This window comes from Dreissena polymorpha, chromosome 1 (assembly GCF_020536995.1).
Source record: "Dreissena polymorpha isolate Duluth1 chromosome 1, UMN_Dpol_1.0, whole genome shotgun sequence".
In the NCBI taxonomy this organism is placed as follows: Eukaryota; Metazoa; Mollusca; class Bivalvia; order Myida; family Dreissenidae; genus Dreissena; species Dreissena polymorpha.
The window spans coordinates 195,931,891-195,957,801 of NC_068355.1; the positions used below are offsets into that span (position 1 = coordinate 195,931,891).

General features: G+C 33.0%; 1 protein-coding gene across 6 annotated transcripts in view; it reads left to right on the forward strand.

The window, feature by feature from the left end:
- Positions 1-25,911, forward strand: part of LOC127864471 (insulin-like growth factor-binding protein complex acid labile subunit) — a 349,772-nt gene that overhangs the window by 86,638 nt on the left and 237,223 nt on the right. For all 6 annotated transcript variants that reach the window (XM_052404091.1, XM_052404094.1, XM_052404090.1 and 3 more), the window contains 2 exons: positions 9,469-9,540; positions 9,919-9,990. In XM_052404091.1, coding sequence (XP_052260051.1) covers positions 9,469-9,540; positions 9,919-9,990 — 144 coding nt within the window. The remainder of the gene's footprint in view (positions 1-9,468; positions 9,541-9,918; positions 9,991-25,911) is intronic.

A 25,911-nucleotide genomic window follows, 5' to 3' on the forward strand; every position in this document is an offset into this window, starting at 1 on the left:
TTAGGCCATAATATTTATATCGCATACTGTTTTTGTAATGAAAATTAACACAACACACAAACAAACGCAAATAAGCAATAGGTATGGTGTTTAACAAGTATCCAACACAGAACTACAAAATCGTGTGACGTTATGATATTCGAAAATATTCGGAAATATGTACACTAATAATTTTAACACACACATAAGAACGATTCTAAAAAGTAATTCTTGTTTTAAAACGAAGCGTTACACATTGATTTATTATATATATATTTGGGTACGAATTTTGTTTAAGTGCAGAGTTCGGAAGTCAGACAAGGATACATCAATTGCTTCGTAATGTTATGGAAAATACCATAAACATGTGAAGTTAATCCTTATATCATGAGCAACAAAGTTTGCGATATGTTTTTAAACATATGTGGCATTTTCCGATCAATTTATTTCGCACACTTTAATAAAGATGTTCAATATTTATAATTATATGATTATGAAATATGCAGATTGAGCGTTTTGGTTTCCGGAATGCTAAGTCATTGAGTCTTTACCGCTCTTGGAATTCTTATAACTCCTTAGGTATCCAGTAGCTTATTTTAACGTTAGACGAAAAAATGAAACCGGTTTCTTAATCAATATGTCTACCTAATTTCGAAAGGAGATTTACCTAATTCACGAACAACTTAATATATACCATACCCAAAAACATAACAATAGTTAACGCGTGGTTATTATGTCAACATATTTATTATAATAAATTAATTGTATTCGTAGTTTCATTTATTGATAGCAAATTTTGTGTTAAGGAACAAATAACGTATTCTTTTTTCAGACCGAATAGCGAACTGATATGTCCGTTTTAAATAAGTACATTATACAAAGCTTATCACACAGCTATAAACAATAGTTTATATGAAGCTAAATTATACAAACAATGTTTTTAACACGTGATTACTTAATATGGTTTATTAACACCCAATGTTCTTGTTTACGACTGTATTACAGCAATTAAAATATACCTTATAACAAAATGTATCTACTTTACTTATTCAAACCGTTTACAGAACTGTCATATTCTTTTAACAATAATCATTCATAGTAAAGATTATTCAAACTGTATTACATAGCCAACAAAATCATGTCATCAAATTAAATAAGGGACTGGTTTTGCCTTAATAGCTTATACATAAACATTTACCAATTAATGACAATAATTTAACATTTAATTCAGTTTCTTTTCCAAAAGTTGCTGAACATGGGATCTGTATTTGTTTGTTTTTTTTTAAATTTGTGTGATATAAATTAGCATGTAGTCATGATTTCTAGATATATTGATAAATTCTAACACATTTTTACACAAATTGCTTAATTAAGAATGTACATTCTTATTTCGGGGTGGCATGTGGAACATCACCCGGTTTCGTTTTTTTTAATCAAATGCAAAATAAAACAAGGCATGTTTCGAACTTAAATAATAACTTTACATTTTCCGAACTGTTCCAGATATCTACAAAAACCGTTTGTAGCATTGATAACAGAGTCTTTATTTTAACACATTCCAGTTATTTTAATCAGAATAAATCCAGTTCCAACTTGCGGATGAATATTGATCAATGTACCCATTTATTATTCTATTAAATATATTTCAACTGCTATTTAGTCATTATTTATCGGTGTTTTTTTTTAGATATGTAATACGGAACTAATATCTCATGTCTAATTAAAACCGAAACATGAAATGGTACACGTTCAATTAGAAAATGCATATCCATGTTCACAATTCCCATTTATTGTAGTCAGGAATATGTAAATTATGATTTCTACAAAATACCTACACAAGTATTATTAGTTCATGTTACTGTTACTATTATTCTCGGCTGGATTTAAAATAAGGATTGAATACCTTACTAAATCCATAACATGAAATGCTTCCACCATCCGAATGTGTATACATAAATTAATTTTCTAAACATATAAATATATGATGACAATGGCATCGTGTTAGTGGTGGCTTTGGCAGTGGAGATGGCGGTGGTTGTGGTGAGAATACTATGTACTGACAATAATGGTGACGGATGTTGTGGTGTTGGCATGGTGGCGATTGTTTTGATCGTGGAAGTGGTTGCGATGGTGGTAGTATTAGCGTTGGTAGTGGTTGTGGCGTTAGTAGTGGCGATGGTGGCGGTAGTTGCGACTGTGGTGGTGGTAGTGGCAAAAGTTGCTATGTTTTTGTTGGTTATGGCTTAACATGATGGATTCCGATGTTTCTGATGATGACAGTGATGGTTCAAAGTTGTGTGTTGATGGATTAAAAATTATAGATACATTAAAATATAAAAATTATTCAGGTTGTCGTGGAGATGAAGATAATGGTGATTATTAATATCGATTATGCTTATAATACTATTCTAGCCGAGGAAATTATGATGCTGAAGATACTGACGACGATGTTGATGATCATTATGAGGATTATATTGATGATCATGATGAGAACGAGGACGATACCAATAGGGTTATTATAATGCTGATTATAATGTAGATGGTGGTGATGCTGCTGGTGTTGTTTCTGTTTATGATGAGTATAATAGTGTATTATGACATTACTCAAGAACATTTTACTTTTTATAAACTATTTGAGTCACTGTCAATTGTTTTTCCTAAGACATGTCAAGTATTTGGTATCCTGACACTTACCATGGGCTATGATATTGCTTCAGTGGTTCACATATCGATTTAAGCCATTTTCTAACCCTAGCAAACATCTTCTAATAGTGAATAGTTCGTGTGAGACTGAACAATTAGAAGGTCAATACACATACTGGAACGCCCCTATAATAGAATATTCACTAGAAGTAGATGCCATCAAGTTCATCGTCAACCTTATGATCAACCTAATCATCATTTTGTTCTTCATCGTTCAACGTATTTATTGATGGACGAGTCTATTCTATTAGCTGATCAGCGGAAAAATAAAATTAGATGAATGCATGTTATCATGATGTAGTGAAAATAAACCCGTTGAACTATGAAAATAACAAATTAAAAAATGTCTGAAGCAATACAACATATTGCTATGTTTTTTAATAAGGAATAGCTCGTCTGAAAGTAAGAGAATATACACGGCGAATAAAACGAACAACACAATGCAAGCAATTGATGGGTCGTATTTACAACTCCATGCATCATATGGTAACAATGCTGATGAAGTCAAGTGCACGTTATGATTAATCAAAATAAGCTTTTTATGTACGTTTTTTATTCACAGTCCAAATGTTTCCTTGGTCAAAAGTCCCAATACAATTATTTTCTTAGAACATGTTCTAATACGTTCGTTTACGGTATACAGCTGAGGAAGTCACGTGCCGTATAAATTAATTTCGCGTGCGTTAATTTAGTGTAGCTTTCATTGTCCAAAACAACGAATCAATAGTTTTCCCGGACTAGGAACTAGTTCGTTCTTTAAGAAAACTAAGGCGGCTTTTCAACTGATAAAGTCACTTTCCGTTTAAATGAACCCGTTCACGTGACTAGTCATGTAATGTATTTAAAACGTTTGTTTTCATATTTAATTATAATGGTCATGTTAACGTAAACAGATGCCATTTATACGAGTTTCCGGACTCTAGCCTAACACGTTCTTGCAGAGTACATATACACTTATCATGTTGATAGATTGCCGTCCAAATTTATCACTTGCATGCGATTTCTAATCGAATTTAGTGGTTGTATTGCATTTAAATGCACATAACCGAATTTTTATTTTCCAAAATTGCAAAACATAATCTTTCATGGACTAAAATATTCGTGTGAGAACACAAGCAGCTTCCAAGCTCATACAGTCATATACCGTCATTATTGCATCTTGTACACATAGCGATTTAACCAATATTGCGTTCTTGTTTCATAATTTATACCGAAAGTGCTAATCTTTCAGCGTCCAAAAATACACAAGCATGTAAGACGGTGATATAGTAATGTAAAGTGCACATGACCATTCATATAGTTCAGTCAGTGTTTTAACTTTGTTTAAAGTATGATGCCCATTTTCCAGCGTCCGTAAAACTAAGCGTGTTTTTTTCCAAACTGAAAAGCACCCTGTCGACGAAAGTTAATTACCCATATTCAACAAATATGTGTATAATTCGAGAGTAGCCTGATGTCTATCCCTAGATGTTTATATAACAGTATCTTATTATTTTTACAGCAGCAAATAGAACAAAATAGTCTATAATGAAGAAGTAAAGCGTTAGTTTTGCCAAGGCAAGTAAAGCTTGACTGTTTTTGGTGAAACTAAACTTTTTGTTTTTCATTTGTTATCAATTAAAAAATCATTTTATTTGTGTCAATACAAACTATTTGAAAAACAAAGACTCATAACGTTGTTTAAGGATATATAACATCATTTTCCTGTCTTTTTGTTCTTAATATACTTGGTATAAAACATATAGTGTTATTGAAAACTATATTATGCAGTTATGTATAAATATAAACCGGTACTTGAACATGTTTGCATGTATAATTCTATTTGAAAAGAAAGTACCTTTACTTCTGAAAATACATGCTTGCGTGAGCAAAAAGAGCTAAGTAATTACAGCGTTTTATTGCCCGATTTATTTCATTAATTATACCTGATGTTTGCTCAAACCACACTTAGCCAAATCATTCTAGGTAAGCTTTGCCAGATTCATCATGTCATCTGGTGAAGATTGTGACGTCAAGCTGTCATCGACGTAAAAGTTGTTAGTCACAAAGTCGAGCACATCAGGGTCTGATTATACGTTATACATACGAAGGCCGTACGTTACCTGAGCCAGGGAAGAGCTATTTCCAGAACATGAACACGCATGCGGTAATCTATCTGGATATTTGAATTTGTACCACAAACACCTGAGATAATATCGGTGCTGCTCATCCACTAGAAAGCAATAGAACATCGTCTCTATATATACTGTAACAGGGATGTCCTCTTGCCTAAATCTCATCAAAACTCCTATCAAACCCGTAGTCAGGCCGGGACCACTGAGCAATACTTTATTCAAAGAGGTTCCCTGAAATTTTGCAGAGGAATCAAACACACAACGTATCTGATTGGGCTTCTTAGGGTGAAAGACTCCAAAGATAAGCAAGTACCAGCTTTTTTGAATTTCCCAATTCTCAACAGTAGACAAGTGAGGGGCAACTTATGTATGTCCGTTATCAAGTATCTTTAACATGAAATCAACACACATACCTATTTTACAGGATTCTTAGCAAAGCTTGCATTTAGAAGCCGAGCATGTTTCAAGGTCAACTGCCGATTATTGGGTAAACGTTATCTGGAACTCCTGAACGGTAAAGGGGCAATCCAACAACCACTACTGTCTTTGTGCATAATCTTAATCATGATGTCAATAAATGTTCGATCATCAACCGAGAGTGTTTGTTCATTACTGACCGTCTGTAAAAAGACATGATCATAACTATAACACGAGTCCACTACAAAAAAGACTGTATCACAGGGCTTAAATAATGACTTCCTACCTCTAGACAACACCTGGGTCTTATTGACATTTACCTTACTTTAGGCATGAACATCACTTACAAAAGGTTAACCCACAACCACCCAGCCGAGACCAATACGTTGAAATGTCACTGGTTGTCCTACAATCTGCAATGCACCTTATGTACGTCAATCGCATCCATACCTTTCAGCATAAGTATGTTAACATTGGGATCATAAGGGAGCAAGAAACTGGCAACATTTGCAAGGTGAGAAATCTGTCTCAGTTTATTGGATGTGCAAAGTTCAGAATTGTTAAATGGTATATATGGACATTTAATGACACAAGGTAACCTGTAAGAAACAATGTTTGTACAATAACGACCTTTTGTAACGGATATTCCAATACAAGTATTGACATGAAATGCTTCCTCAGGAAAATCAACATGCAAGCTATGGAACAACTCATTCTTTGCCAGCGACTTATTTCACTGTTCATATACACTAGCATAACATTTAAGCTTGTTGACAGGATTACTATCAACAATTACAATCATTAACAATTGTAAATCTGCTGGTGACTTGTGGTGGACCCACTTTACTGTTTTCATTGTTCATACTGTTTCTTTGAGTGGTCTCTCCACCTTTTTTTCTTTAGGATGTACAAAACGAATCCGAATGCATTGCATCGTCGCTGGTACGATTTGAACATGCCACCGTAGTTGGACACTCTTGAACACTGTGGTTCGGTTTCAGACATTTAAAACTCAGGCCTCTGCCCTTAACAAATTGTTTCCTATCACTGTAGGTGCTGTTCGCAAACATGGATCGTTACGAATAGTAGCCTCGTCTCCTATGAATTCCACGAAGGCAGTGAATGGAAGGAAACTAACGATATGTTTCTTTTTGTAATCGTTGGCCTTGGCTGCCCACCGTTCTTGAACATTTGTTGGAAGCTTGACTAGTATAGGTGCTAAGCCAATCGATGAATCATATAACGATATAGCCGTTGAGAAACCTTCTTTGTCTTCTTTCAAGCCAAGTATTTCATTCAGCAAGTCACTAAGATCATACCATTTATGTGAGTCTGTGTAAGTCGGTCGAGAGACTGATTCAATTCGCCTTGTGAATGATTGGTGGACACTCCGCTTTTCCATAACGTTCATCAAGTCGAGAAAATAGTTCATCGCATGCTAATACCGGATTTCTTGGGTACGATAATCACAAGCTTACTGCGTGCTAGCGAGAACTTGGCCCCAACCACTTCATAGCCAAATCCATTTCCTCGGAAGCGATTGTATCCATCTCGAACATCACATTCTTGAAACTCGTTTTCCAGGATTGATAAGACTCCGCTTTTTTACTAAATATAGTCAGTCGCGAGATAGCCATGTCTTTTTTTAAAGAGGAGTTTGCGCATATTTTCCCCAATATTATTGTCAGCCACTGTGGGATTGTTTGTGGATTTATTGATGTAATCTTGAACTAGATCGTCAGGCTTTACAACAGGCAAAGTTTGCAGTTTGAATTTAACGTCTGGTTCAACATGACCATCTGATCCATCAGAGCCGTCGACATCTTGCTCTTGTACTACCTTTACTTCCGCAGCCGCAGTTTCGAAAGCCTTTTGCTGAGAAAGAACTTAGAGATTTGCTTCAAATTCTGCGTTCTGTTTGCTGCTTCTTGTTGAGTTCATGTATATTTGAGCTGTATCTTGGCAGATTTGGCTTCTGCTTGTTTCAATACAATGTGTTCACTCCTAGAGGATCTCGAACTGTGTTTCTTCACACTACCATGAACAAAATTTGGTTTCATTCTTGACATGACTTTTTTCAATATTGATTGTTTAATTTCGTCAATATTTTCCAGCGCGTGTAACTTCGCTTTTTCCTGTAGCAACACGTTTGTAGTGAGAGCCGATAATTCTGTAAGACTTGCTTCACTTATAACAGATTTTAAGTACACTTCAAATGCATATTTAACTTTCACGTAACTGTCATAGGTTTCTTGTAATTGCTGTTCAATAAGATTGATTTTACCAACATTACTATCATAAGTTAAACTACTTACTTTATCCACAATTTCAGTCACTTTGCGCAGTTAAGTAGAACAGCGCTTTATAAAGTCATCAATTATCTTTTCATAAAAGCCGTTCCTTTGGTAAATAAAGGACGAACAATCCTTGTTCACATTCAATAAACTTTCTTACCTCAGGATTAACTACAGATGAGAATTTACTGTGACTATTTTGAACGTGGATGTAGTTCGATGTCCAGTTCCCTTCGTCTCAACCTGCTTCTAGCCAAGTGTAGTCCAATTTTTACTATTCTGCTCTGGAAACAGATAGAGAACCAGGTCGGGTCGAACAAGAATACTGTATGTGGTGGTATCAGTATTTATTCTTACATTAAATTCGACATAAGGTAAATGGCTGCAAAACAAAACTAAAATACGTTCAGTTCTTCAGTAAAATACAACGAAAATAATGTATTATAATAACAAATACTTTAATTGATTGAAAATGGTAAAACGTATAGCCTATATGACGTTATAAACAACTATATAGTTACGAAAGAAAATCTTTGAAAGTTACCCTCACAAATAGCCTCAAATGGTCGAAAGGGTAGGTACGACGTAATTTTAGTACGAACAATATTTACTGAAAAAACCTGAATGAACGAATATACCTCAAAAGAATTACTGCCTAAACAAGATACAAGCAATATAGCATTGATAACATGTTGAAAACTTACACCATGCGGGCTATAAACCGGTATAAACGTCTAAGAAATTGCCTAAATAGCAATGGCGGCAAACGTCTCTAACATGCGTAGGTGAACAAACATTAAATATACCCAAGGGAAGTAAAGAGCGCTATATTATACGGTTACATATGATCGATGTAGCCAGCACACAGAATACCAAAACAATAGGAAAAATTCGAAAATAGAACTGCAAACGAAAATTAATTACCGTGCTTACACTTAAATGGTATATTCAGAAATGTACACATAAATAACCAACGCATACTTAGATATTCTAAAATTTAAACACTATTATTGTTTTTATATTTGGAAGATATTGACCAAAAAACGATAACGAAGCAAACGTTGCGTTATAAATATTATTTTTAATTTACACTTTTTACCCGTTACGTGAATATTGTTAAAACAAAGTCTTCGTTAATGACGATGTGCATATAGTTATTAATTGTTGATCAATCAAAGCGTTTGCAATAAATATTTAGAAAACATGTATAATATCATAAATAAAAGTAATCTCAATGTAAACACTAGTAAGGTTCATTGGGACTGTATGGTTTTAGAAAGTACAATGATTATTAATTATTATTAAACACCGAGATACTTTCGAAATACATAGAATTTCAGAAAATAAATTACATGGCCCATTGCAGGCATACAACTATCAATGTATCATCTCTTATTTATACACACATCCTATCCTATACAAATATACGATCGTAGTGCGTTTAACAAAGTCACCAGCAGACAGGTATACCTCTTTTTTACCAGGGGTACGCTGGAGATCACTCTACTGACTTACAACTAGACTTGACCATTCAATGGTTTTGTAGACATGTATACCTATTATTTAGCAGGGGCACACTGGAGATCAATTTACTGGCTTACATCTAGACTTGTTCATTCAATGCTTTTGTAGACAGGTATACCTCTTATTTAGCAGGGGCACGCTGGAGATCACTCTACTGACTAACAACTAGACTTGTACATTCAATGTTTTTGTGTGTTTTCATCTGCTGCCTGTATTATCATGACACTTGTTTACTTTTGTTGTTCTTTTAATCCAGAACGTGCACTTACGAAACATGTTACCTGTATAACTTGAATGTGTAATCATAAGACGTTGTTTGCTTTTACTTTAGGTACCTAAATCACAGCTATTACCGGTGTTCCCACCGGGTAAATTTGAAATATGTTGAAATATGCTATTTGAATGGTTTATCACATGGCGCTGGTTGATATTTTCAGGGACCTTTTGGGCAACCAATTACGCAACATTTCCCGGGCGACGTTCAGGGGTTTGGCAAAACTACGCATTCTGTGAGTTACAATAGACAAATGATTTGTCGTGAAATAAATGCCGTCCAGATGTCCATGTATACATGTTTTAGTCAATGTTATGCTTGATATAATTTATTTATTTAAGATTGTTATTTCTTGTTGTTTAATTGTCTTATGATTGCACAATTGTTTGGCAAATTATGTGCATAATGCTGTTTATTGATGAAATTGTGAAATATTCGTTTATATTGCTAAATTTTGTTTTTGAATATAGACACTTGCTATCCTTTTCCATATAAATATATAAGCAGACGAATGTTAAACCAATTCTAAGCTTATATAATATATTTGTTAAAGTATTTAGTTGCAGTATAGGTATCGTTCGTTGCTTAAGATTACGATTTGTTTTTGTTACAGATCTTTATTATCAAATCAACTCGAATCCATAGACGACGGTGCATTTGAAGGAATGCCAGACCTATATGAACTGTAAGAAATGTTCAGTGCTTTAATACAGTACATATTACAAATGTGAAATTATGATTTATAATTTTCAATTTGGTTTATGAATTTCTTCCAGTCGTTTCAATAATGCATAATTTACACAACTTTGATAAAATTAACACATTTCTTCAATAATAATTACCGTTGACAATATTGAAAAACACGTCATTTATAAAAAGTCATTTAATATGTCTAACAACGGTTCAGAATACACATTCTGTAAAGATAGATCGAGATATATCTTCTGGTAAGATACCCATTCGTACTTCATTGTATCCATATTGCGAACAAAACTACACTTCAAATCTAACAAATATAATAAAATCTTCGTTTTTCAAGAACTTGGATTTGTTTCCGTTTGAATAGTTGAATATTATTTGGTTGAATTCCAAACGTGTTTAGCGATATATGTTTGAATTATATATATATATATATAAATATATAAATAATAAATAAATATATATATATATATAAATAAATAAATATATATATATATATATATAAATAAATAAATAAATATATATATATATATATATATATATAAATAAATAAATAAATATATATATATATATATAAATATATATATATATATATATATAATATTATATATATATATATATATTTATATCTGACATTTAAGATTGTATTGTACAATGGCCTGACACATTGAATTAAGTTACAAAGGGATGCGATTAAAGGCGCGATGCTACACACGATCGTGATTTATGGTGAACACAGTTTGAGGTGCGAATTATTAAACTGCATTACCTCGATACAGCCCACCTGACGATTACTTTCAATGGGAGTACACAATACATGTATGTCAATTTATCCCGGTGAATGTCACGCCTAAAGCCTCCATTTCACTCAAGCAATATATTACATGAATTACTATATGTAATACGCTTCATGAAGTTCGATCCGTGGAAATGTTGTATTTTCAGCATTTATTATTGTAACAATTTAGTAATAATTATGCATTTTAGTATTTACAAGATTTGTGATAGGTTGGTATTTAATTTATGATAAAGTTAAACAAAAAATCATATTGTTATGCTTCTTGAATTAAAAATAAGGATAAAGTTCCTTTTCCTTATTTAGCGGCGAAACAACTACCTAAGTATTGATAATTAAATGAAAATAAAACATGTTTTAGAATAAATGTTTCATTTTTCGAACAACATTGATTGCCAAAGTTATCGGGTACAGTTGTATACATCTTCAACAGTATTCAAATTGCAACATGCCCGTTTTTATATTTATTTTTTCTACTTATACTTTCCTATTATTTTATGAGTTGCGTGGTCATTAGTTATGATAATATTTAATGTGATTGTATTTTTGTTACATAGAAAATGTATTTGGCGAGATTTCCCGAGTTTTGTAAGTACCAAGAGGCCTAGTAATGAAACAGCAACGTGTCATTTAAAGTTAACAGTTTATCTTATTTAAAAACGTGATGCGAACATTGCCAGTGCTTTACTTTCTCTTCTTTTTAAGCACTAAAATCATCATATATGTGTCTTTTTTCGAAATGTAAACACGATATACACTATCACTAATCAATGAAAAATCATGTGTAGTCTGTGTAAAGGTGTAAGACTTTCTTAACAAAGGTTTTTTGGAGAGGAAAAACAACGGTCAAAAACGAACGCCATCGAAATAACAAAATCTAAATTAAAGAAAAATCTTAAATATTCGACTATTTAAAATAACATATACAAACATATATATGTATTGATCACTAAATTATATATACATGTAGAGAATCTTACAGGAAAATAGTTAAATTAAATATGCAGACTTCTGGAAACGAATTTCTAATGTGTCAACAGCACACAATCAATGAGTGTGATGAAACAAATTAGACAATTAACATCGTTTAATATATATATTCGAATACTATATACGACAATTTCGAATTAAGAGACAACAACACAAAAAACTAAATTTTATTGAGCTTATATTTTTTTATTATTAATGTGGTAATATTTAACTGATTATTGTTGATTACTATCAAACCAGTAACTAAGCTTAGCTGGCGATTTCTAAAACTCCATGAAATGTGTTCTTCTGACGATAGCGCGTTTATGTGTTTCTGCAAACACAGTATTTAGAGTAAAGACAAATAACTAATCCCCCAATTTTGAATATGTAGTGTATAGGTTGTCCGCCTAGCGACCGGGAGGCCGATGTTTCGATCGCTATTAGGTGGGGCGGTTTGTTTTATCCTGCCTCTGTTGCAAACATTGACCAAACAAAGCTGGGTCGAATACATGCCCCTACGTGTATACCTACGCACGCTATGACGATTACTATGCTATTTTATCTGCCTCTGTTGCAAACATTGACCAAATAAAGCAGGGTCGAATAAATTGTCATGTCTCCGGCCAACAGGAAGTAGTGTATTCCTACGCACACTGTGACGACTCACTTGTTCTAATATCTGACCTTAGAACTTTATTGGGGCGCATCATGAATTGTATCGTTATATTATATATCATCCTTTTTTTCTTTAAAATATATTACATAACCAGTTTTCCGTATTTATTATTTTCATTTACTTGATTACGATATGTATGACGTATCTAGTTTGACGTCATTTCTCAGACGAAATATACTAGTTTCTCTCACGATTTTATGGACAATAAGTTTGACGTGGTGGTTTTAACTTTAAACAGTATTTTTAAAATATTTTTAAAACATCGAACGAATCATATATGTATATCGGATTGTGTGTTTGACATTCACAATTGTTTACTTCGATAGGAATAAAATAATTCGCTACGGCAGGATTACGATTTTGTAAATCGGATTTTCGGTCAGAGTGGTTAGCATTCGATACAGACGCTATTAAAAAATAGTGTGGTTTAAAATACACTTCGATAATAGGGATGGACAAACAAAAAATGGATGTTGTTAAAGGGAAGTAAGAACAGATAATGGATGTGTATTTCGTTGTACATTTAATGTTATAAGCAATATATTTAAGTTGCCATTAAGGTAAATAAAATTAATTTTTTGTTTTGCTGCTGCATTTCTCTTTTCATTTTTTACGAAGAAGAGTATCACATTATCGATTTGTTTTTTGTATTTCTGATCATATTTTCAATAGGAAAGTATTAAAAGAAACTGTTTAAAGTGGAACTATTTTTTACTCGACACAATCGGTAGTTACTCGGTCGCCTGGAATGTTGTGAACATGTAGGAGGCTCGACAAGAATAATTATATTGTAATGTCAATTTATCATTTGTCTTTGATAAAATGCGTCAACGGCATGAAGCAGGATAAATATAATTCATGGTTGGTGCCGAGATGGAGAACGTTTTTTTTCGGTTCGGCCCGAACAAAAAAAATAGGTCTCGCTAAAGCTCGCTCTATTTTCTTTGTATAAGCCTCTCCTGTTAAACTTTCTGCGTCTCGGTACCAACCATGTATTCTCTATGTCTTCCCAAAAAGACAATCAGTACTGGTTCCACTAAAAATGGACTCGAGAAGGTTTCAATTAGCGTTAGGCTTTCGATACAATCAAACTTAAATATATATGTTCAAACTAAATGTTGAATACACAATAATAAATTTAATACCACACATTCTTTAAAGTTAAAGTGTTTTTTTTTAAATTGTACGACCGACTGACTACAACAAATTTATAACAGCATATATTCATGAATCAACTATGTTTACGACAATTACTGTACATAACTCTATTATTTTTGTTATTTGCAATTTCTTAAAACCTGGGATTTTAAGTGATCGTTATCCAGTTCAAAGCTTGATTAAACGCAATAAGTTACGGAATCAATCAGCAAATACATGAAACGCTGTTTCCGTTTTTTAAACTTTGCCTACGTACAAAAATCATATTTAAAAATATTTTGTACTTATGTTTATGTGACGTTTTCCTGCCCGTTCATTTGAACGTAACACTTAAGGTTTTTCAAGATAATAATTGTTTTCATATATTAAAAGCATTATGGAGAACACTCTCATACTTTATTTGTATATATATAAAGGGATAAATAAAGTGCTGATAAAACATTCAAATTACACGTTGAGCCTGGAAATAATCTACAGGAAGCTATTTAAAATGACCTGCTACACAGGCTATTTTAATACCTTTATTCGCTTAAAGTATTTAATAACAATATCATAATACAACATGTGATGTTAATGAATAGAATAATACATCCTTTTTGTTTGATTCGGGTTTCAAAGTAAGGTATTCAAAATTATGTTCGTAGTTTGCTGGTACATTATTATTTGATTATTTTACTGTCCAACCAGACATGCGATTTATAATTATAAACTGTCCCTTCTGTAAACAAAGGATCCTGTGTTCGAATAAAAATGTCATGATTGCATGCAGGTCATTTTTAATAAGCATAACGTATATATTCTAATTATTCTGGTATTTGATTTAAGATCACTAAAAACAAGAAAACCAGGAAAAGCGCACATTGCGCAACATTTTTTACCGTGAGACCACTTGCTTGCGTAATAATCAATTTTGTTTGTGGTTTTTTTCAGTTTAATGGAAATAAATCAGCATCACAGGTGCTTTCGTACTCTGCAAGCCTGTTTTAGTCCATATTCCAGGAAAACGTTTGCTTTTGCCTTTTGGATATTTAACATCATCGCTGTACTTTGCAATTTAAATAAAGACGTTGCAATTTAATTTGATTAATAGACACGTGCAAGATATGTATTTAGACGTTATTATATAAGATAATCTTATTGTAAAATGCTAATGCAATCTACAAGAACGTATAAGTCTAAAGTCTGGGACAACTCTTGGTTGGAACTTTTTGACACTTAAACACGGGGTAGTGTACGTTAAAACAAAAGCTAAACCAATAGCTAAATACAAGCGGGTTTTAGTCCAAACTCCGGTGAAAAGTCTTGCTTACTTTGCAAACATTAAAAATACAAACAAAGGACAAACTTGACATCACGTGACCTTACTAGCTTAATATGTACTTGTATACTCTAAGATAACTAGTTCGATTATAGTAAATGAGTTTTCCGTGTTGAGAGTTTGGACCCTGAAACATTGGCAATGTGCTTAATAAATATAATACAAGAACGCTAAATCAATTACACAACGAAATGTTCAATAAGTTGCAAATATTGATAAATATAAATGAATAATTTTGTCAGACAATCTTTCTTCTTTTTTCGGTTTGTGTTAGGAATGAGGATCTGGTTGCGGTTCCTGTTGTAACCGGGGAAAGTTAAACGCAGAACTGCATTAAAACGCGTAGTAAAATATAAAGGCAAACCTTAAACGTTCACGAGTATCTGTTTTTGTGATTTCAAACAAACGTATAATGATACATTCAACTAGTCAGTTCTTAATAGTTTAAAAACCTGCACAGATATTGAATCGTCTCACTTAGTTGTGTAATGTTTAAGCCATTATTCATGGTTTGCGAGTTAATTGCTATACTTTTCGTAAAATATAATTATATGTGTATGTTCAATTCAAATAATATATACACTACTACGATAATGTTAAAAATCAGGTAAAAGAGCGTAAATGAAAATCAAGTAATACCGGTGTACCTTCACTAATGCAAATACGTATATATTCTTAATATTAAGAACGTATGTTATACACAGTCCATCATACAACCACTTTAGTCGTATCACTTCGTTCAACAGTACATATAAAGGCATGGAGTTATATACAAAATCAATCATTCTGTTAAGTGTGGTGGAAACAGGTTATCATTATGGTTTTATCGGATCGGTATATCATAGAACATGACGAAATGATAAATGCAAATATAAATGGTCTAATTGTTAAATATTATTTCCACTGTAAACACTTTATTCTCTGAAATTACAGGAGATATGTTTATACGAATATGTGTGTCATTGTTTCAATATAATGTAATCCGTTTCTAAGATTATAGTGTTGGCCAAAAATACCATTTCTACAGACAACAAGATATCTTTTATTGGAAGACGTTTTAATTTACAATTATACATATATTTAATATTATATGATCTTTTTTACTTGGTTAAAATGTAAAAAAATATACTACTATTTGTATATTCCTTTGATACTATACGTACTTAATAATTCTATTGACTTATTAAAACAAATAAAAAGGCGTCGATAGTTATAATAGAATAAATCTAATTCATGTTTTGTTTTATATTAAATAAATTATTGAGTTAATGTTACATTCCTCGATAGCGTGAATCTATCAAGGCAACGGTTTTTCTCAATGGCATATTCATGCTTCGAATATGACAACTGTGTTCAATGTCTGGTTAATGAATTACAAACTTCTGAATATTGATTACTCTGCCACTATTTAACGCGAACATGACATTTCATTTTTGTTAAAAATAAAAGTTTTAAATGAAACTCAATTATACACTTTTTATGATTAACTAGATATAAACATGGTGTGTACATGGTATAACAAAATGATGTCATCAAACACACTGTGTCGCGGAATGTCAGACGGTAGACTACTCTTAGTGCGTTTAAAAAAAACATTCTCACAGGGCATTAGCGTGTGTCTCGAATGAATAGCCAGACATACTAAGAAAAATATCATTCATTGATGCTCTCCTTAACTCGACAATAACAATATATCCGGAGTTACAAATAGAGTGTAGGTATGTTAAAATTTGTCAATTTACGTGGATTTGAGCGTAGAAAATTCGTTCACTTTATCCAAAAATATAAAAATAATAAGTGACCTGTCGGACAATAACGTATTAATTCCCATATTGTCCGACACGTAATATCCAACGCCACATGTTTGCCTTTATTGGAAATAATGGTTACTTAATTATCATATTTCAAATTGTCAACTACAATCATGTATGAAAACATCAGTCAACACTTCTAAACTTAATGTCTTTGCATGTTTTATGAACACTCTTGCTGAGCAAGTTTTAACTTCTTCATGATTGAGTATGATATTGGTTTATTTGAGTACATATGTCATCACAATATTTACACACTTCAACTTTTGTTTTCAAAAAGTGTTCGAGAGATCACATTGGTGTCCATGTTTCCGACAATTCGATCAGTGTTTTAAGTAAACCTTGTGGACTTATCACTGTTATTGGTACTATAACTTAATCATGTTCTCAAGGTTATCATCTACGTCTTCATTCTCATAATTGTCCTCACCATCATCACACTAATCATCATTAAACGCTAAATTATATCTAGCACACTGACTGTTATTATGAATTGTGGACGAAGCAACTTGTTTTTCGCTATATGTTCGAAAATTTGCTGATGCACATTACTTTTTAGATTGTTTAACCATATGAAACTTTTATTCGAAACGATTGCGGGCTCAATGCTATAGTCGACTGCAATAATTGGTGCACGCAGTTTGAGTTTCGAATTTAAATGCATGTCTTCGATACAGTTCACCAGACTATTGCCTTCAATGCGAGCTCAATAGTTATTAACAGCGTGTGATGTCATTTCATTGCACACGTGGCACAGACTATTGCCTTCAATGCAGGAACAATACTTATCAACAGCGCGTCTTGTCATGTCATTTCACACGAGGCACTAACTATTGCCTTTAATGCGAGTACAATACTTAACAACAGCGCGTGATGTAATGCCATTGTACACGCGGCACAGACTATTGCCTTCAATGCGAGTACAATACTTATAAATAGCGCGTGATGTAATGCCATTGTACACGCGGCACAGACTATTGCCTTCAATGCGAGCATAACACGTATCAACAGCGCGTGATGTAATGCCATTGTTCACGAGGCACAGACTATTGCCTTCAATGCGAGCACAGTACTTATCAACAGGTGGGCGCGCAGTACTGAAATGTCCGATTGATACATTTTTGTTTTTTTAATTGGTCAATTGTTTATTCTGGACCGATCTTTCGTTATTCCAGAATTAGAACTTCATATTTGTTATTGGGTCGCCGTTTTTTGGGGCGTAGCAGTTTGTCAAATCTCGTCAAAATACACATGATTACTGCCGAGTCGGTATATGTCGTATCGAGGAAAGCGTTTTTCACGAAATGTTAGGGTATCAGTACACGTGTGAATATACGTCGCGGTGCTTAACGACACTAGAAGCGCAAATGATAACATGATAAAAAACATTACAGTAGACAATAAACAGCTAAATAGATTTATTTTATTCATGATTCTCTGTAAAATGATAACTTTTATGTTCCATTAGTTTGACTGAATAATAATGACCTTAAACTTAAAATCGGCGAAATTTTGTATGTGCCGAAAACAGTTCCCATGTTATCAAAGGTAATCTTTAGCAATATTATATAGATTGATGTTTTATGTAACCAAACGCAATATTTTAATTGAATAATGACTTACCAATCGAGTGCATTCCATTAATTTATTAAATTTCAACAATGTTAACATCCACCAGAGTATGTCAGTTTCAATTTTTACTTCTTAATGACGTATTGACGAAAGCAGTGACGTCACACAGACATGTATAGTTGTCGACGAAAGAAACGCGGCCGTTCATGTTGTGAACAAATTAAACTTTTAAACAATTGTTTATTTATGTAAAGGGATAATATTAACTAAAGAATATTGGGTTCATTGAAGAAGTTATTTCGAAACTAATCTCTGTAAGTTGTTAAATCAGGATATTTTTATACAACGAATATTTATTTTAATTACAACCGATATTTTTTAGCTTTATTGCATAGAAAGCCTGGGGCTTATTGAGCCACTCCCGAGTCCGTTTCCTGCGAAGAATCCCTATTATAACTGTTTCAACTCGATATTGACACTTCCTAATATTCATTTATTTTATTTTGTGCGCTACATGTGTTTATCTGTTTTAGCAAAATCAAAGTTCATATGCTTATATGCTAATGAATGCTGTTGTTTTTCTTTATGTAGAAGAAAGTTTCTTGCAAAAAAACGAAAATTAAGATCGAATATCGTATTATTCAGTTTAAATTGCAAAAATTTTTTGTTTATTGTGAATGTACATTTTACGGGTAAAACAAGAATATGAAAATAGAAATCAAAAGCACATGCTATTTGCAGACAGACTTCGACCACAAGTTTTCAAACGGTGGTTGACGTAACGCTGATCTATACAAATTATGTTGAAAATTAATGTAATTTCCACAATCATGTAAATCTTCAAAACATTTAACTCAATTGTATTCTTTATAATAAATATTATTTAAAAAACAACAACATAAGATTGTTATTCTTTTCGCTTATAAAGCATTTGAAGTTATGAAATCAATGTGCCAAACATGAATATACACAAACAATATTTAGGTGAATTGCTACTTGTAAAAACAAGTTAGCACCGTTTGATTATCATTGGTTAACTTTTAAAAATAACCCAAACGGGTGTCATAAACATAAGTGACCCAAAGTGCCCCCCAAGTTCCCAACGTGTGGCGGCCTTGTCCAGTAATTAAGCAAGAATAACGATGCTTTCACTTTTATATTGAACCTTGAACCTTGAAAAATGCATGCAGTTGTGTGTGTGTGTTTGTTTTATATTACTTTCTTCGCCTAAATAAATACATTTTATAATATAGAAGGAACAACGGACTAGTTTTGCATATTTCTGATACTAATCAAATCATCATCATCATCATCATCATCATCATCATCATCATCATCATCATCATCATCATCATCATCATCATCACCATCATCATCATCATCATCATCATCATCATCACTCGTATAGTATAGATAACCTGTATCTTTCTATATATGTTTTTCTTTAAGGCTGACCTTGTAAACATGTTATATAGCGATGATTTTAGTATCGGGACGGTTAACTAAAAAAAAAATCCCCACCCTCTGATATTGGAATCATAACAAGGTCATTAACTAGACTTAATTATAGACCTGTCTTCGCGGGTCGCAAAAATGTCAAAAATAGCTTTAATCAAAAGCACCCCTTGATCCTCCTATGGGCCATTGGACAACCTTTCAAAAAAAGTTAACTTCAAAAATATCTGTCCAGCCGTTAACTCACAGTCGGTCGAAAACCTAGCAATATTTCGAGTCCGTTTGTCAACCCGAATAAATCTTCTACAAACTTTCGAACAATATTTTTGAGTTTTTGCCCCGTAATCGATAGCTTGCGTCCTATTCCTTTGAAACAACGAAGCGTGTCAAATAATGCATGCATATGCAACCACTTACCCCTAAAAACTTATTCCAAAATGTTATATTTTCTTTGCAACAACTGTTATAACTCTAAATTTGATTTACTTGAAAACGAAAGTAGCCATCGCTCTTGAACCCGGCTTAGCAGTGAATTACACTGACAGAGCCAGGCACATAAATATCCAATCAACAACAACAACGATGTTTAATAAATGTAAATAAATGAAAAATACTTATCATTCTGATTGTATTGGAATAAGTTTTTAGGGGTAAGTGGTTGCATGTGCATGCATTATTTGACACGCCTCGTTGTTTTAAAGGAATAGGACGCGAGCTATTGATTAAGCGGCAAAAACTCGAAAATATTGCTTGAAAGTCTGTAGAAGATTTATTCGGGTTGACAAACGGACTCGAAATATTGCTCGGATTTCGACCGACTGTGAGTTAACGGCTGGACAGATTTTTTTAAAGTGAACTTTTTTTGAAAGATTGTCCAATTGCCCATAGGAGGATTAATGGATGCTTTTGATTAAAGCTACTTTTGACATTTTTGCGGCCCGCGAAGACAGGTCTATGATAAATTCTAGTTAATGACCTTGTTATGATTCCAATATCAGAGGGTGGGGATTTTTTTTCACGGCTCTTTGTCAATTTTTTCTCATTAAACATGATTTTATGTATTTATTTGAATATATTGGGCTCTTAAAAAAATAAATAACATAAAAATACTATCCAGGGTACGTTACTTCCACCTGTGAACCGTACCGGGTGATTTATTTAGTGGATAAAAAACCGTCCGATACAGTTTAGGAAACCTTCCATGCGTGAATTATAGTACAGCATAGCGTTCTTTAACAAATATAGAATATTTTCAATATAAAATGGCACGTTTGTGGTTCTTAAATATATACGCTTTAACGAAATATTCGTTTACATCAACTGGGCTTAATTTAAGTAGCGAATATTCATAAGTGAATCGTTTGTATGTTCATTTGCAAATTAATAATTTCATTTGCTGTGTTACAACTAAAACACGTTAAACAAACAAAAAATATTTGCTTAATATGAGTTATTATTTCGCTTGCTAATTTCACGGCGCGGTGTAATTCTTTGCGTTTCATTAGATGCATTTAAATCATGAATTTAACACTAATCAGTTGCCGCACATGTGTAAATCTTATATTTTAGTAACAATATTAGCATGTATAATCGATCATATCGAGAGTTTTGATTTTTTTTAAACGGGTACACGTTTACAATTCTGTTTTAATCTTATAGCGGTGTACTGATTCGTGTTTGTGTGGAAATTGCGTGTATTTCTTAGTGTGTATATAAAATTGCACGTTTGTCAAATCTTAAATATGTATTCTTTACAAAATATACATTATTTTGCGTTTAAAACATATGGGCCTTATTTAATAAGCAAATATTCATGAATGAATTATAAGTATGTTAGTTTGCAAAAAAAAAGGCAAATAATTGTTATTTTCGTTGTTTAACAAATAATACATGTAAAAAAGACAAACACTATTTGCTTCAGTTGATATGAGTTATTATTTTGTGATTATTTCACGACGCTGTGGTTTCTTTGCGTCTGAATTTTTCTTCTATAAATATATCGTATGCGAGAACGCAGACCATATAGAGAACTTTGGAAAATAAAAATAATATGGCCAAAGACGGAAAACGAAGAGTTAAATCAGAATATAAATGTATAAACAATTTCCTGAAGATTGAGTTACATATTTTACAAATGCATTTATTGTTCGTATACATATATTATATATGAATTAATGTATGGTCACCATCCTCTTCCGTAAATTACAGAAAAGATATTAATTATTAAGTGCATCTGTTTTTAATGATCATCCCTTATATTGGTCGCTGCAATGTGACAGCAGGGTGTCAATAAACATGGGTATAGCACACGCGTTGCGTCCGAAAATGAAGTAAAGAAGGCCTTTACAGAGGCCTTCACAGTATTAGAGTATATCTCTGTTTATTGACACCCTGCTGTGGTCGCACTGCAGCGACCACTATCAGAGTTAATCAATAAAAACAGATGTACTGCAAAAAGACCCTTTAATTAATTAATTGCCAACAATTATCGCAATATTTGTAGTATTTATTATTTAATAAATTAATACTCTTGAGGCAAAGAAATCACACAGCGTCGTGAAAAAAATCTATATAAACACTAAGAGATACATATATATTTTCTATTTTTAAATATATATCTCATTTCCACACAAGCATAGAGGTTTCAGACACAAACAACGAATCATTACACCCGTATAATATTACGCACGGACTTGTAAACTTTTACCCGTTAAAATATCTTTTTTTCTCAAAACTATCGGTAAGATCGAAAATATATGCTAATATTGTTAATATAATCCGATCTACAACTGTTAGGGAACTAATCAATGTTATGTTATGCTTTCTGGTAGTTCATCGAAAAATATCAGTGAATTTAAACTGATAATTCACCGTTTAAAACCGTACAATTAACAGTGTATATAAATGATAATTTTAATTGTTTTACCGGAAATATATTTTAAGAAAAAATACCAAAATAATCATTTGTTAGCATACAATCAACATAACATTTGTTGGATTCGGTGAAATGTCGATTTTAATTTACTCGTGATCATATAAAAATATATATATTATGATCACTCGTGAAGTAAAATTTTAGTTTATTCCACCAAATCCATCAAATATCTTCTATTTAATAAATGATTTAACTACATTTAGTGAAAAGCAAAACAAAAACGACGCGCCGTGAAATTAGCAAGACAAAATATCTCTCATTTATGTTAAACTTTAAACTTAAGCAAATACTTGTGTTGGTTTATCGAGTATTAATTGTAACACAGCAATTTATATAATCATTTCTTTGCAAATGAACACATTATTGATTCATTTTTTTAATGTTCTATTATTAAACAAAGCCAAGATGTTTTAAATGCGAATTTTTCGTTAAAGAAGCTATATTTAATAAAATAAGATTTGAGAAACGTGCCATTGTAAATAAAGACAGAGAGAGAGAGAGAAACATAAATTTTCGATTTTTTTCTAAATGTAATACTTCTTTTCTACAAAAAGAAGCATTATTAAACGCGTACTTGTAAACAGCTTTCAATATGTTTCATCAAAACTATCAAGATCGATACAATATGCTTACATTGTTTTTAAAATATAAGATTTACAAGTTTAGGACAACTGATCAATGTTTAATGAATTAATTCATTTTAATAAAACGCAAAGAAATCATACTGTGCCAAGGAAATATAAGCTCACTTCAATATTAGAAACAAATGTGTTTGTTTGACGTGTATTATTTGTTACACAACACAAATTTAATCATTGATATGCAAATTAACATACTATTGATTCATTTATGAACATTTGGTAACTAAATAACGCCCATATGTTTTAAACGCAAAACATAATACACATGTCGTTAAAGAAGATAAAGTTAAGATCTGGCAAACGTGCCATTTTATAAAAAGTGAAAATACAAATTATATTTTTCTATCTTTATATACACAACATTATCTATACGGCCGGCGTTGTATCGTCTGCCTTTTAACGAGCGCGCTATAATTTTAATGAAGTCAGTCGCAATTGCCGAGGAAAAATTATTTTATTTTACTTGATCTCATACCATAAAGACTCTTACATAGTGTTTAAAGTAAAGTTTATCATTTCGTATTAGTGTGTTCAAAATAATCGAGTTATTTAATCATTATATAGATTTTAATATTAGACTATATTTTTAATGAAACGACGGTAATGATAGCAAGAAATATCTTTTTAAAAATGATGTTCTCGATATATCCTGATTTCGATGTCCAGTACATGTACGCGTATATTCAAACTGCATGTGTACGTAGATTTAACTGATACTGCTTTGGATCTAATCACACGTTTATACGTTTGTTTTCAGCGCGTTTGCTAAATAGAAATTAAACCACAATGACGGTGTAACACGTCTTGTTAATTTTAATGTACTCAACAATTTAGCAATCAATGGCATCATTCATGAATGTAAATCTAATTGACATCTCGCCTGGACACTTAATCACGTGGCTAATGCCTAAGTCACAGATAGACAACGATCACCGTCCGATCAGCGGTCGACGTTTTTTTCCGCTAATCGGGCTGGCGACCGGCCGATGATCTCACGGAAACCGGCCCAATTTGAAGCATTGGGCGGCGTCCGGATACAATTTTAAGTCTCACTTAAACTTTTACCCGACGTCGAGCCCGGGAAGGAATCGAGTTGAGATCGAAACAAGATCGGACGATCAACGCACGGGTATCGCCCGGGTATCGCCCGACATCGGATTCATTGAACGTGTATCGGCAAAAGAAAAGGTATTTCCCAGAGGCATATACATCGGCCGGCGACCGATTTTTTGCCGGAGTGCCTCCGCACGATGCCAGACAGACGCCGGACGATGCTCGTGATGATGCACGTACAATGAATCCGATGTCAGGCGCACGCCGGGCGATAACCGTTCGTTGATCGTCCGATCTTTTTTCGATCTCACCTCGATTCCTTCCCAAACAAATTATGATATACAAAATTATTCCGGACGCCGCCCGGTGCTACAAAATGACCCGATGTGCGTGCGACCATCGGCCGGCGCCAGCACGTTGAGCGGAAAAAAAACGTCGGCCGCTGATCGAACGGTTATCGGTGTCTATTTGTGACTGAGGTTTTAAACTTTGTCAATCCTCGGACGGCGGACGGCTCCGACGTGTCCAGTCTTCCCGATGCCTGTAGATCGGACACATCGGCCGGCGACCGGATTATCTGTGAGGCATAAGCGGTTAGAGAATATAAAAGTGGCTTCTTTGCCTACAGATTACGCGATATTGCGGTTGTTTTTTTATGGACTTTTTAATCCCTTATAACACTGGTTAAAGAGGATTGTGTCATTAAGTTATAATGGAAATGCAGTAATTATTAGTTTAAAAAAATATTAGCTATTCAAAAAATATTAGCTATCTATAACGGGTATTTAGGTACGTTAAACACGCTCTCAAACGCGTGCGCGTTTACCGAAATCTAGCATGCAACTACGCGTAAGTTAACAAGTCTTCACTGATATGTACACATGTTATGTACTAAATCATTAACGACACATTTTCTCCACATATTTTGTACAGGAAAAAGCGCTGTATACCTGGCATTTCGGTTAGATTTTACACTCTCTCGACGTTGAGTGGGTACCGAAATCCCCATGTTTTAACGTATAAAAGTGGATTTCGTTAAGTTACGCAAAGTGGGTACCATTCCATATTGTTGTTCATATACTCGTGAAATAAGTCACACTTCATAATGCTTATATGTTATTAAAAGTTCTGAAATGAATTGATGTTCTTTAAGGGGGATTTCGGTAATTCTAAACATTGAAGCTTAAGCTCGCACTTGTCAAGACCACATTTCCGCTTTGGAAATGGTATACATTCAATTCCGCCAACTAATCTTTGATCTCCAAGTGTGAATTAAATTTTAGCGCTAAGATATAATATAATACTGTCTGCACATGCGTAGATACCGTATTAAGATAATATATCACTCGTCAAATTCTAAAAACAGGTATAGTGGAAATCAAGACCTCAGTCGTGCTGAGTTTGTATTACTCTTAAAATAATGCAGATTAACTTTGCTTCTATTAATAACCTTATAACTGATAAAAATATGATAAAACAATAAACACGAACTATTATGTGACGATAAGATCGGTAACATT